Genomic DNA, 13,326 nt, shown 5'->3' on the forward strand with positions numbered 1-13,326 from the left:
GTTACCTTTATCCCTCGACAGGGAGGGGAAGGCAACTCCCTAGAGCTGAAAGTTCTCATCAGTGACTGTGCAAGCCCAGAGACCTGACAGGCAGATTCCCCGTGCACTGACATCTGGGAGGACTCCCACGAGAAGATCGGGGGCACAAGGAGCATTGTGGGTGGTAGCACACCCTGCAGACAGAGGACAGGGTGCTCAGGGTGGACACTGCTCCTGACTTCTTTGCAGGACAGCTGCTCAGTGCTCCTGTTGAGATGATGACCTTCACAGAAGCCAGCCCAAGTCAGGAATTAGATTGCCTAGGGACAGGCCCTCACCTTCATGCTGACACCAAGGATCTGGAGGCACCGGATGGGATCAGTCAGCACCCAGGTCACAAGCAGGATTGCATCAGCCACCACCAGGGCTGCTACCAAGCCCAGCAACTGCAGGTCTTTGATAATCTGCAAAGGAGTCAAGGTCAAAATGGCTCCTCGCTTGCTGGCTGTGTTTAACATAGGTGCTGGAGTGTGCCCTGTGCTCTGAGCACAGCACTCTGTGGGAGCCTCAAATGCAGCCATCACTACCACCACCACTAACCCAATTCAGGATGAGGACTGCAAGACTGAATGCCTTCCCTGTAAGTCTATTCAGCTATTGTTATTGGTACCATTAACCATTTCCATTTGTTTAACGTTTCGTTGTTTTGTTTTTCAAGACAGGGTTGCTCTGTGTAGCCCTGGCTGTCCTGGAACTTACTATGTAGACCAGGCTAGCCTTGAACTCACAGAGCTCTACCTGCCTCTGCCCCCCAAGTGCTGGGACTAAAGGTGTGTGCCTCCACCACTCAGCTTGTTTAATGTTTTGATAGTCTAACTTTTCTGGCAAAGGTTTCCAGGGGTCTTATAAAGGAAGTTCGCTTTTATTTCTAGATGTTTCTCTATGAACACATAGAGAAATGTGGAGGTTTTAGTGCCAGACTTTGCCAGAACTCGGAGATGGGATTGATAGATGGAGGAATTATTAATATTTTCTCAACAATTTGACTAGTATGAACAGAATGTTCTTTTTATGACAATAAGTCTTAAATTGATTATGACAATTTAATGAAAGATGTATAATAAAAGATGTTTTGATATTCATTTTTAAAAAATTCTTTATATACTCTAGATAACTATCAATTGGTAAAGAGTTTGCCATTCTGCAGGCTTCTGCTGTGTCCAAATGACAGTGTCCTTTCTGTACCAAAGCTTTTCAGCTTCATGGAGTCCCATTTATTAATTGTTGGTCTTAATGCCCATGCTATCATTGTCCTGCTCAGAAAGCCTTTCCTGTGCCAATGAGGTCAAGCGTGTTCCCACTTTCTTTTCTACCAGGCTCAGGGGATTTGGTCTTACGGTGAGGTCCTTGATCCATTTGGAGTTGAATTTTGTACAGGATGATGGGTGTGGTCCATCTACATTCTTGACAACCACCAAAGGAAAGACGTGATCCAGTTAGAATGTTTGCAAGAGCAAGTTAAACTTTGCTTGATCAAATTGTTCACAAGAGAAACCTCTGCTAGCAATCAGGGAAAAAGATGCACTTTTTGATCAAGACAGTGTCAGACCTCACCATGTAAGGCCAAGCAAGAAGACATCAGGAGAGGGGCATCTCCATCTAAGTACAGGAACAAAAAAGAAACATCCAAAGGTTGGGATACAGCCAGTGGTAGGTCCACTGACTAGAGTGAGCAAGGCTCTGCACTCCATCCCCAACACCACACAGCAAACAAATGGCAATATAGCGTATGGAAACACAGTCAAAATAAAGACATTTTCAGCCCAATGAAGTTGAAAGAGCTTAACACTTCTCCACTCACATGAGAATGTTTTCAATCCTTCAGATCAAAGGGGAATGATCCCAAATGAAAATGAGGAGGTAAGGCTGAGTGTGCTTACACACTTCTCTAATTGCAGCACGTGGGAGGCAGAGGCAGGTGGATCTCTGTGAGTGGCAGGCCAATTAGGACTACATAGTGAGACTTCCTCTCAAAAAACAAACAAGCAAAGATGTACAGGAAATTAAGAGCACTGGAAATGTCAACTACATAGAAAAACATATGATCTAGTCTGCTAAATACCTTTAAAAGGTAATTGTTTAATAAAACGATTATTATTATGAGTGGGGCTTGTAGCACAGGTAAAAATGGAAGCAATACATGAAGATTGGGATGGGGAGAAATGGAAGTACATTATTACATGGAGATTATCCCACGACAGTGAGGAGTATGTAATAATTTTACTATCATATACAAAGTACTCTAGAAACTGAAGAGGAAGGAATAGTTCCCAACTCCTTTTACAGGGCCAGGATTACCCCAATACCCAAACTAGGTAAACAAATGTACTACAGAAAAAGAAAACTACAAAGCAATATTCACTAAAAGAGTAAGTGCACAAATCCAAACAAAATTTCCATAAAGAGGAATTCTACCAAATACAAAGAGTTTAACACAGCATGACCCACTTGAATTTATCCCAGGAAGGCACGTTTGTTTGGGCATCCTACAATCCTTTCACACAATCCACCATATGAGCAGACCAAACAAGAAAATAATATGATAATTTCCATAGACATGGAAACTTGTTAGACAAAACCCAACACCAATATTGATAAAAATTCTCAGGAACTTGGGAGAAAAAAGAACCTTCCACAACTAGAAGAATGACCTATGAAACTGCAACCAACATCCATGGTTTGTTTGTTCTTTAAAATGTTTTTACTAGTATACATTAATTATACATGATAATACAACTCATTATGACATTTTCATACATGTACATAATAGTTTTTTTGTTTGTTTGTTTGTTTGTTTTTTTGTGGTTTTGTTTTTGAAACAGGGTCTTGTTCTGGCTGACTCCAAACTCACCAAATTGCTGCCAAGTGCTAGGACGACTGGCATAAGCCACACACTCAATCCATGCTTAGCGGGGATTGGGAATGCCTTCCAGATAAGTCAAGACTAATTGAAGGAGGCTGGAAAGAGGGCTCATCCCTCCAGAGCACCGGCAGAGGTTCAATTCCCAGCATCCAATGCTCACAAGCATCTGTCACTCCAGTTCCAGGGGATCTAATGCCCTCTTCTGGCCTCCTTGGGCACTGCATGCACATGGTGCACAGACACACATATTTATATAAAACAACAATAATTGAAGGATATTTTGCTCGTCACCTCAATTTGAAGTTGTACAATTTTTTTTTTTTACAGATTCTATCAGAAAAGAGCTCTTTATTCACAGGTGATATGACATCAATACAGAGAATCTAATGGAGTCTATTAAAAAGTTGCTAGAAAATCTGCATATGCTAGAACGACGGTAATCCAGCATTTCGGAAGCAGAGACAGAAGGAACACCAGGCTCCGAGGCCAGCCTAGAATACATAGGTCAACCTGGACTATATTGTGAGACCGTCTCAGAAGACAAAGCTGCTAGAACTATTATGTGACTTAGCAAGGTTGAAACGTACAAGATCAGCACCAAAGCCCACCTATCTGTCTGTATCTGGGCAAAAATCAATGAAAAAGTATAGTTTACAAAACAATAAAACATGCAATGTATAACCAAGAGTAATAAATCTGGTAAAATATGTGAAAGATCTATACTTGAGAAATACACAATATTGCTGAGGTAAATGAATAAAAACCTAAAGAAGTGGAGAAATGTACAATAGCCATGGGTTAAAAACCAACATGGTCAAGTAATCAATTCTCAATAGTTTGATCTTAGATTTAATTTCATTTTCAGTCATAATCCCAACATGATTTTATGCAGATTGGCAAACCAACTTAAAAACTTGTTTGAGATCTAGTTAGAGGGCTCAGCAGGTCAAACCGCTTGCCAACAAGCCTGTTGGCCTGAGCTGATCCTCAGATCCCACATGGTGAAAGGAGAGGACCATACATATGCTGGTAAGTGTACCCCTCTGTCTCTCTGTCTCTGTCTCTGTCTATCTCTGTCTCTGTCTCTCTCACACACATAAAACCTCTAATATTTCTAGAAGTAAATCCAGGAGGGAACATTTTGGTGCCATGAATCAAGCAAATATTTCTTATATTTAACCTCTAAAGCATGATCCACAAAGAGTAAGTTAGCACTGGATGTGGGGGCACACATCTGTAATTCCAGTACTCAGGAAGCAGAGGCAGGCAGATCTATGAAGTCAAGGCCAACCTGGCAACACATGGTGAGTCCCAGGCAAGCTACACAGTAAGACCTTGCCTCAAAAGCAAAAACATACAAAACAAAGTTAAATACACACTTACCATATGAGCAGACCATTCTAGGCTCAGGTTTTGAGCAAAGAGAAAGGGAAATTTTGCTTGTTGTTGTTTTTTTGTTTTGTTTTGGTTTGGTTTGGTTTTTCGAGACAGGATTTTTCTGTGTAGCTTTGTGCCTTTTCTGGAACTCACTTGGTAGCCCAGGCTGGCCTCGAACTCACAGAGATCCGCCTGGCTCTGCCTCCCGAGTGCTGGGATTAAAGGCATGGGCCACCACCACCCGGCTTTGTGTGTGTGTGGGGGGGTGGTGGTGGAGAGAGATGTGGAGAAAGGGAAGTTTTTATCTATGCAAAGGTGTGTACACAAATGTTCACACCATCTTTATCTGTATTAGTTTCAAACTGGAAACAACCCAAACTCCATCAACGTGTAAATGGATAAACAATTGATGTACACAGCAGCAGGGATGAGTAGTTATATTCAAAATAATTACATGAATAAAATAAACCAAACTAAACAAGATTATCCACTGCATAGTTCACAGTAGACATTATTCCCACTGAACAGTCACCAGGAGCAAAATTTTATTTTCATTTTGATAGACCCCAAAATCTAGGGTTCTACCTTCTCAAGTGGGCGCCCCAAAAACCCAGACTCTGGTCCAGTTGCTGCAAACAGCACGAGGTTTATTGAAGCGACTGTACAGACGGGCTTCTTCTGTCCTAAGGGCAAGAGTCTTACTGCATCTTACTGCAGCCACATAGGTACTTTTAAAGGAAAAACCCACAAAAGCCACAAGATTACAATTCCCATACAATTTCGTTTCGATTGATTTATGTCTAGAGGCTAATTTCATAAGATCATGGTCTGATCACAGAGTGATCATAGAGTGGGTACAGTCAGGTCCGCATGCACATTCTTCCCGAAATCTCAAGGGGGGTATCAGGGTGGGAGTGAATTTTACACAAAGGTTACAGTGGTCCTTCCTGGAACACTTGCAATTATTCCAGTCACAGTTGAGCGCATCTCTTAATAGAAATCTCTTTATATTGTTACATTGTGGCAGGGAGGTAGTTGAGTAATGGCTGAGTCAGTCTGCCCTTGGAACTAGCTTTTTAGTTCCTCATTTCCTGGGGCTTGGGGGTGTAAGCCTGAAGGGTTAGGGTCTTTCAATTTATTTACTTACTTGTTTATTTATTTGATATAGAGTCTCATATGTCCTCACTATGTGGCTAAGGATGACCTTAATTTTTTTTTCAATGTTTTGTTTTTAGGAGCTGGAGAGATAGCTCAGTGGTTAAGAGCACTAGCTGCTTTTGCAAAGAATCCGGATTTGGTTCCCAGCACACATGTGGCGGCTCACAGCCATGTGTAACTCCAGTTCTGGGGCATCCGATGCTCTCTTTGTACCTCCTCAGTCACAGGCACACACATGGTATGCATACATATGTGCAGGCAAAACACTCCTACACATAAAATAAAATAAATGTCTAAAACTTGTTTTTTTTAAAGATTTAAAATCTAAAATTTTAGTTTTAAATTATGTGCATGTGTGCACCTGTGTGCAGAAATGTGCGCATGCCTGACATGGGTGCTGGGAACCCAACTCCGTTAACTGCTGAGATAGCTCTCCAGCCCATGATTCCATTTATGTGAAACTCTGGAAAGTGAAAACTAATCTTTAATGCCAGAATGCAAAACACTGGTGTCCTCCGTTTAGGGAGGGCCAATGTAACAATGTAACAAATGTAACAATGGGTAGAGGATGTTGAACATCTGGGGATGGTAGAGTTTGCTAGATCACATGTTTTATGGATTAAGATATATATTTGGTTTTTCAAGACAGGGTTTCTCTGTGTAGTTTTGGTGCTTGTCCTGGATCTCGCTTTGTAGAGATCTGCCTGCCTCTGCCTCCCAAGTGCTGGGATTAAAGGTGTGCGCCACCACTGCCCGGCAATATTACATGTTTTATTCAAGAGAGAGGGCTAATACAGTCCCTCACTACCGCAAATTACACAGTCGAGTTTCCTGTGTGTGCGGACATCTCAGGCGTCAGCACACCCCAAGAGCAAAGGGTGAGCCTCTCTCTGGGAAAACCACCTTCCCGATCATGGTGCCCCCCACCAGGTAAGCTTCATGTCACACTTTCAATATTGTGTTTCTTGTCTGTCAATTCTGCCTCAAAAAAAAAAAAAAAAAGCTATTTTTGGAAAAGGTATCAAGAGGGATGAATTCTCTCCATTTAACCAACTTTCTGCATCTGTGTGGTTACAACTTTTGCTAAGTAGTCACCGTGATTCAATAATGTTTGGTTTGAAAATCCCATAATTACACAGAAGTAGTCTGACAGAATTATATATGAGGTCTGGGGAGTCTCCAGCCGAAGGAGCCCACGGTCTGGCTTTGAGGTCTGGACAGTCATATCAGGGAATCTGATAAAACGTTAGAGTATGGTTATAATAAATGCTGGATGCCAGGGACATGTGGGTGACCTGGCTGCTGCATGGCTTCCGCAGTTAATTCTGCTCGCTGAGGCCCTTTTCTCGCTCACTGCCTTAGCTATGCCCATCTCAGTGCAGGGAATGGCCTGCATGGAAAAGACCCGCTCTAGGGAAAGGAACCATTCTGCTTCTTGCAATAGTTTCTCTACATTCACTCTTTCGCTTGCAGTTCCGGTCTGTGCCAAGAGCCCGCCTCTCTGGGCATCTTGTTTTCGCTCCCACTGTGCCAGTATTGGCCAGCTCACAGGTTCCCATGGAGCCTGGGGTGGGTGGACTTCAAGCAGCCCATGTTCCCGGCAGCACTCACTCGCAGTCCTAGAAGTCTGGGTGGGGCTTTACGGAGGGAGCCACGTGACTCAAGGATGGAACTACGGAGCAAGAATTCCAGCCATCCTACCGTCATCGTCATCCCAGAGATTTGCACTGACTTCCCCCAGCTCCGAGCCACCGTGGAGCTCCTGCTGCAACCCAGCCTTGTGGACCGGCTGCCAACTTACCACTCTCTTGTCCGGGACCCTCTGGGTAAACACCTTGTAGAGTCGCCAGCTCTTGCCCAGAATAGGGCCAAACACGAGGGACGTCCCAATGCACAGCATGGACAGTCTCGTCTGAGGGTGGAAGAGGACAGGAGAAAGAGTCACAAGCGGAACCTTCATCGATCTTCAGTGTCTCAGGCCCACGGAGGACGTGGGGTGGAAAGCGGGCCTCACTGAATATGCCCATAACACAGACACATAACTGCCACTCACAGGAAGAGCCATGAGCATGAACCATTATCAAAGTTCAACACGGTGTCTGAAACAAAGTTTCAAAATGTCACCTACCTGAATGAGTGCTTCCACTGAATTCCCCACAAAAGTATCTTGAATCCCAAAAAGGTAAGCACTACTGTAAGTCAGACAACTGCCCAGTAAGGTCACAATGTTCAGATTGGGGCTGGACATCTTCACAATCCTAGGTGGAAATAGCAAGAGTGGTATAGCTATGACCCATTGCACTGGAGTCCAAGACATGCCAGAGCAATACTTCTTCCCAGGATGACCTCCACTGCAGCCCCAGTCACTGGGAAGAGCCACTGTGTGCCCTCCAAAAAACCTACGGTTTATTTACATTCATTTAAACCAAGTCCTGTTTTGTTTTATGTATATGTATATGTATAAATATATATATTAAGATAGGACATAATGTAGCCCAGGCTGGCCTTAAATTTGCTATGATGCCCTTGAGCTCCTGACCCTCCTGCCTCTACCACCCCTGTGCTGGGATTGCAGGCATGTGTCAACATGTCTAATTAAAAAAGAAATTTATGCTGAGCGTGGTGGCGGACGCCTTTAATCCCAGCACTTGGGAGGCAGAAACAGGAAGATCTCTGTGAGTTCGAAGTCAGCCTGGTCCACAAAGCGAGTTTCAGGACAGCCAGGGCTACACAGAGAAATCCTGCCTCAAAACAAACAAACAAACAAACAAGACTTAAAAATTGTATTTTATGTTTATGCACGTTTCTCTACATGTACATATGTGTGTCATGTGTGTGCCTCACGCCCATAGAGAACAAAGAAAGGTGCCTGATTCCTCAGAACTGGAGCTCCGGACAGTTGTGAGCTGATGATGTAAGTGCTGGAAACTGAACCCTGGTCCTCTGCAGGAGCAACAAGGGTTCCTAACTACTGAGCCACCTCTGCAGCCCTACTGGCTTTTTTTTTTTTTTAATCTGAAATTCTTGCATCTGTTGCTTACATAACTCAGAGTTTTAAAGGAAGCCTGGCCCCCGGCACACAGAGGACACCAGAGAAGGATGAGAACCTTGCCAGTGAAGTCCTAAAGGCTTCTAAAGGACAGGTCAGTGTATGCCGTCGACTAGCATCAGGTACACAGGGAGACAGCGTGGGGCTCACAGAATTGAGCTGTAAGGGAGACTACAAGTTGGAAAGAGGTTTGAGGTGCTTCATATACACCAATTATTAGACATACACATTGCTTTGCTTTTCTTACTTGACTGAAAAAAGAGGAAGCAGAGATCCAAGGCAGGGGATTAAGGGAGTGGGCAAAATGAAGTCAGTGGGCAGCTGGCTAACTGCCCAGGGAATGTGGCTAACTGGGGTCCCAGACAAACTCTGGGCACTAGCAGAGGTTCAGCGTGCAAATCAGTTCATCTAAGGGGGAAATCAGGCTTATTTCGGGGATCACTGATGTCTGAGCTTCTGTAAGAGCAGGATTTGAGACCCTTTTCCATGCCTCTCACAAACTCCTGGACAAAAGCCATGAGCATCATGGTGACTTCCTCATGGCAGGACCTCACAGCCGAACATCTGTTTTGTCTGCCTCACTGATGGGTGGCTTTGCTGCCCTCCTCTGCTCTGCACCTACTTTATTTGAACACCCTAATTTGGTCTCATTTGCACACTCCAGTATTGCAGGAATCCTGATTTGGAATTCTCCCCCTTTCTGATTTGGTGGAGAGGAACCCACCAGTCTAGTTATTTTTGCTTAAACGGGCATTCTCTAGTGTTCCTGTCTCAAGCACTGATGTAAACCCATCGTTCAGATACATATGCCATGGACTCAGACGTGTATTTTTTTGGTATTTTCCTTGAGAAGTTTTACTGAGGATATCTCATAAAAAAAAAATGAATAGGAGATGATTAACCTGTTTTGTTTGGCTGAAGGAACACCTGCGAAGCCACTTAAATGTCAATCAGCTCCAATTCAGCAGGTGAATGACTCATCTGGGGACTGTCTTTCTGCGTTGGGAGGTATTCAGCCACCATGTCATTTTAGTTATCTGTTGAACTAAATGATGAAGTCTACGAAGCTGAACACTTTCACTCACCTACAAACATGCAGATTTCACAAAGCCAGGAGATTTAAATATTAAATACTTAATTATAACAGCAAGACTCACGTTAAAAGTCTAGACTAGGTGACTAGCAGTCTGAGACGAGGTGGGGGTGGGGGTTAAGAATTATATAACAATCTCATTTTTTTTCCTCTTCCTTTTCGTTTATTGATTGGAAATGTGAGGCAAGGGCTCTCTCAAGTTTTCTATTCTCCAGTGAAATCTCAGGACATGGAAATAAGCATCTGTAGAACTTGTTTAATCCTGCACTGTCGTCTCTCCTGAAGTCTAGCAGACTCAGATGCCTGTGACATTCATCAGCTCAAACACTACCCTCTGAGCTAGGGGACTTTGAGTTACTGAATTTGGAAACATGGTTCAGGGTTGGGAAGGGCTGGGGGGCATAGCCTGGCAAGCTATGGCTAGACTAGAAGGAAAGTTCCCTTAGGGCATCACAGGGTGTACTTTATAAGATGCCTCACAAGTTGATGTAAAGGCTAGCATTCGGTCATTTTGTTCTGTTTAATTTAATGTGAATGGGTGTCTGTGCATCAGCTGCATGTCTGGTGCCCTCAGAAGACAGGAGCAGGCATTAGATCCCCTGGAACTGGAGTTACAGATGGTTGTGAACCATGTGTGTGCTGGGAGTTGAACCTGGGGCCTCTGGAACTGCAGTAAGTAATGCATGCTCTTAACCTCTGAGCCATCTCTCTGGTTCCTGTTATTGAGTTCCATCACACCTAAAAATAAATAGAGGAGTCATCCACAGCTCTGCAGTGAAACAAAAAAAGATTTCAATCCCGAGAATTTGTTGAGTTTCTCATTTAGTCCACCGATTTTGATCTATACTATGTTACAAAGAGATAATAAATCTATGGCATGCAAAACTCCAGTTTTATTATAGGATCTGGTATGGTGCCGCAGATCTGATCTGTTTGCTGTTTTGCCCATTTCTAAGGTTTGAATTGATCAATTCAAAGTCTACACACCTCACACTAATGCTAGTGTGACCTCTGACCATTAGTGTTTCACGTCCGCATCACCCTGACGCCTCATCCCTCCTGGGCCTTCATGGAGGACCATCCAAAGAGCTCAATGTCACCTTTCAACTTCCTAAGCTCTAAATCCTTTCATCATAATGATTTCATTTAATTTTGCTTCAGGGTCTCTGACTCCTTTGTCCTTATCATTTGAAATAGTTCTACTTTCAGCAATTTTAAACATACTCCTCCCCCACCCCCAATGAGATAGGGTCTCACTGTGTATCCCTGACTGTTCTGGAACTTGCTATGTGTTCCAGACTGGTACTGAACTCACAGAGATCCACCTGCCTCTGCCTTGTCTTAGGATCAAAGGTGTGCCCCACCACACCTGGCACTTTCTTTCTCTCTTAATTTTTAAACTACAGTCCATTGAGATTTGAACTCCTTGTCTTGTCTCATAAGCTGTCCCTCCACCAACCTTCTCCAGGTCAGCAGGAGCACTTCATCCTTGTGTTTGCGTGGGTAAAAACCCTGGAGTCATTGCTGACTCCTGCTTACCTCCCACATCCAATCTGTCTCCACATCTCAGTGGTTCTCGTCTGGAAACGCAACTGGAACCCAGCTCCTTCTTGATACCTCTGCTGCCACCAACTGATCAAAGCCTCCCCTGCAGTGGCCTCCTAGCTGCTCTCCCAGCTCCTATCCTGGAACTTCCTCCTCCAAGGGGACTACAAGCCCCTGTAGACAGAGCCAAAGTGCTCCAGTCACTGGAAGTCAGAAGTCAGAGGGGAGCGTGAGCTGGCTTAATGTCCATGTGTTAGACAGGGGGGGGGGCACATGCTGGGTAACAGAAGTGACTTCCGGGTGTCTCTCTGGACTTTCATGGAATGGCTGAGGACTTCCCTGGTGTTACTGCACATACAAAGACCAGAGTTATTTTGGGGTTCCGATTGCTCTGGGTTTCTGCAGACCATGGGTTTTGAGCGTAATAAGTCCTCACTGACAAACCTTGTGTGGGTGAGCCTCTCCTGGGCTTCCCTCCCAGCACCCTGCTGAACGAAGCCTGAAAATAAACGAGAGATCCTAACAGGGTGTTTGTGAGGCCATGTGTCCTCCGCCCCCCTCTCGGTTTCTAGGAAACCACAACATCTGTGGGAGTATTCATTCATTCACATATGCATGTACACACGTATGTTCACTCGTCTCCAATGAGATCAGGCTCCTCGGAAGGTTCCTTTCCATTGGCCAAATCCTTCCTGGAGAATTCTCCCAGGAAATGCCTTTGTTTAACGCATCTCCTGGGTCATGTGGTCAGGAGGGCCCCCGAGGGCCCAGCAACGTGACAGCAGACCTCATCTTTATGACAGTGAAGGTTCCCAACTCTCAGCTGACATTAGAGACAGAAGTGAACAGCATGCATTGCTCTCCCGGATTTCAGAAAAGCTGCAGATCTTGGACCACCTTACTGCTTGCAGCTGGGCATAGAAGCATGGCTTCTTTTATATCTTGAAGCCCCAAGTGCTGGGTGGGCCTGGCCTCTCTAAGCTCCCTTGCTTTTCAAAGCAAGCTCGGTGCTTGTACAGCTTTGTTTTAACCTGGAGAGAGCAAAATTTCCAACCCACCAACCTGCCATTTTGGGCCAACAGTTACTGACGCTGTAAGGGACTGGATGCAGAGGCTACAGAACAGCTACGTGGTTGGTGAGAGCGGATGAGACCCAAGGTCCCTCCCAGCTCTTCCCTTTTCACATCATGCTAGCTACAGCACCTTTCCCCTGCGGCTGGCTTATCAGCAAGCCAGTCACGTGCATTTCTGCCTCACTTCCTTAGCCCGTAAGAGCAGACTGACCTGGTTTCCAGAGATGTGGTGGATTTTGCAGCCTGATCAACTGATCATCCAAATAAAAGCTTTGCTTATTAGGTATGAAAGGAAACTTGTCGAATATCCTGGCCCCAGATTCTCCTTTAGCCGATGGCCTCAGTGCTTTGCTTATCCTCTCATTGAGGGTCATTTTGTGTCAAACATTAATTCCTGAATAGGAACCTATCACAGCGTTAAGAAAATGGAGATGGCACAAAAAAAAAAAAAAAAAAAAAAAAAAAAATTAAGCCAGGTGGATCCCAGCGCTCAGGAGGCAGAGCTGGGCAGAGAGTTCGAGGCCAGCCTGGTCTACAGAGCAAGATCTAGGACAGCCACCAAAACTACACAGAGAAACCTCGTCTTGAAAAACCAAAAAAAAAAAAAAAAAAAAAAAAAGATAGAACCTCTGCCCTCAGCTCAGGAGGCTACTTCCTTGTGTTTTTAACCTTTTCACTACAAGGATACTTTTCTTACTCCTCCTTTAAAAGAGAATACAAGTTGCATTTAACACTAACAGTTCTTTTCTCAGTATCCAGGGCTATTTAACACACACATATGAGAATATACAGATTTAAAAATTCAAATTACGTTTATTTATGTGTGTGTTGGCACCTGAGTACTATGGCATGCACATAGAGTTCAGAGGACAACTCACACAAGTTGGTTTTCTCCTTCTACTGTGTGGGTCTTGGGGATCAAACTCAGAGAGTCTGGCTTGGTGACAAGTGCCTTTACCTGTAGCCAGTAGAATATATATATATGCTATATAAATTTAATATATCAAAATGCATATAGATTTACAGTACATATATTTCAGAATTCATAGCTCTCCTGGGCTACAAACATAACTGAGTATCAATTCAAAACGGCATCCTTGCATCTGTTTTAAAAGCTGAAATATGGAAA

At 44.1% G+C, this 13,326-nt stretch overlaps 1 protein-coding gene and 1 non-coding gene across 2 annotated transcripts in view; both read right to left on the reverse strand.

Moving 5' to 3' along the window:
* The window catches only part of Gpr156 (G protein-coupled receptor 156), a 62,967-nt gene that overhangs the window by 19,814 nt on the left and 29,827 nt on the right, over positions 1-13,326 (reverse strand). The window contains exons 3-5 of the mRNA XM_059277492.1: positions 7,566-7,695; positions 7,239-7,349; positions 318-443 (exon numbers count right to left, since the gene is read on the reverse strand). Coding sequence (XP_059133475.1) covers positions 318-443; positions 7,239-7,349; positions 7,566-7,695 — 367 coding nt within the window. The remainder of the gene's footprint in view (positions 1-317; positions 444-7,238; positions 7,350-7,565; positions 7,696-13,326) is intronic.
* Positions 6,214-6,375, reverse strand: LOC131922993 (U1 spliceosomal RNA). Its single transcript, XR_009382456.1, has one exon. It is a non-coding gene; the product is annotated as a U1 spliceosomal RNA (small nuclear RNA).

This window comes from Peromyscus eremicus, chromosome 12, assembly GCF_949786415.1.
Source record: "Peromyscus eremicus chromosome 12, PerEre_H2_v1, whole genome shotgun sequence".
Taxonomy (NCBI): domain Eukaryota; kingdom Metazoa; phylum Chordata; class Mammalia; order Rodentia; family Cricetidae; genus Peromyscus; species Peromyscus eremicus.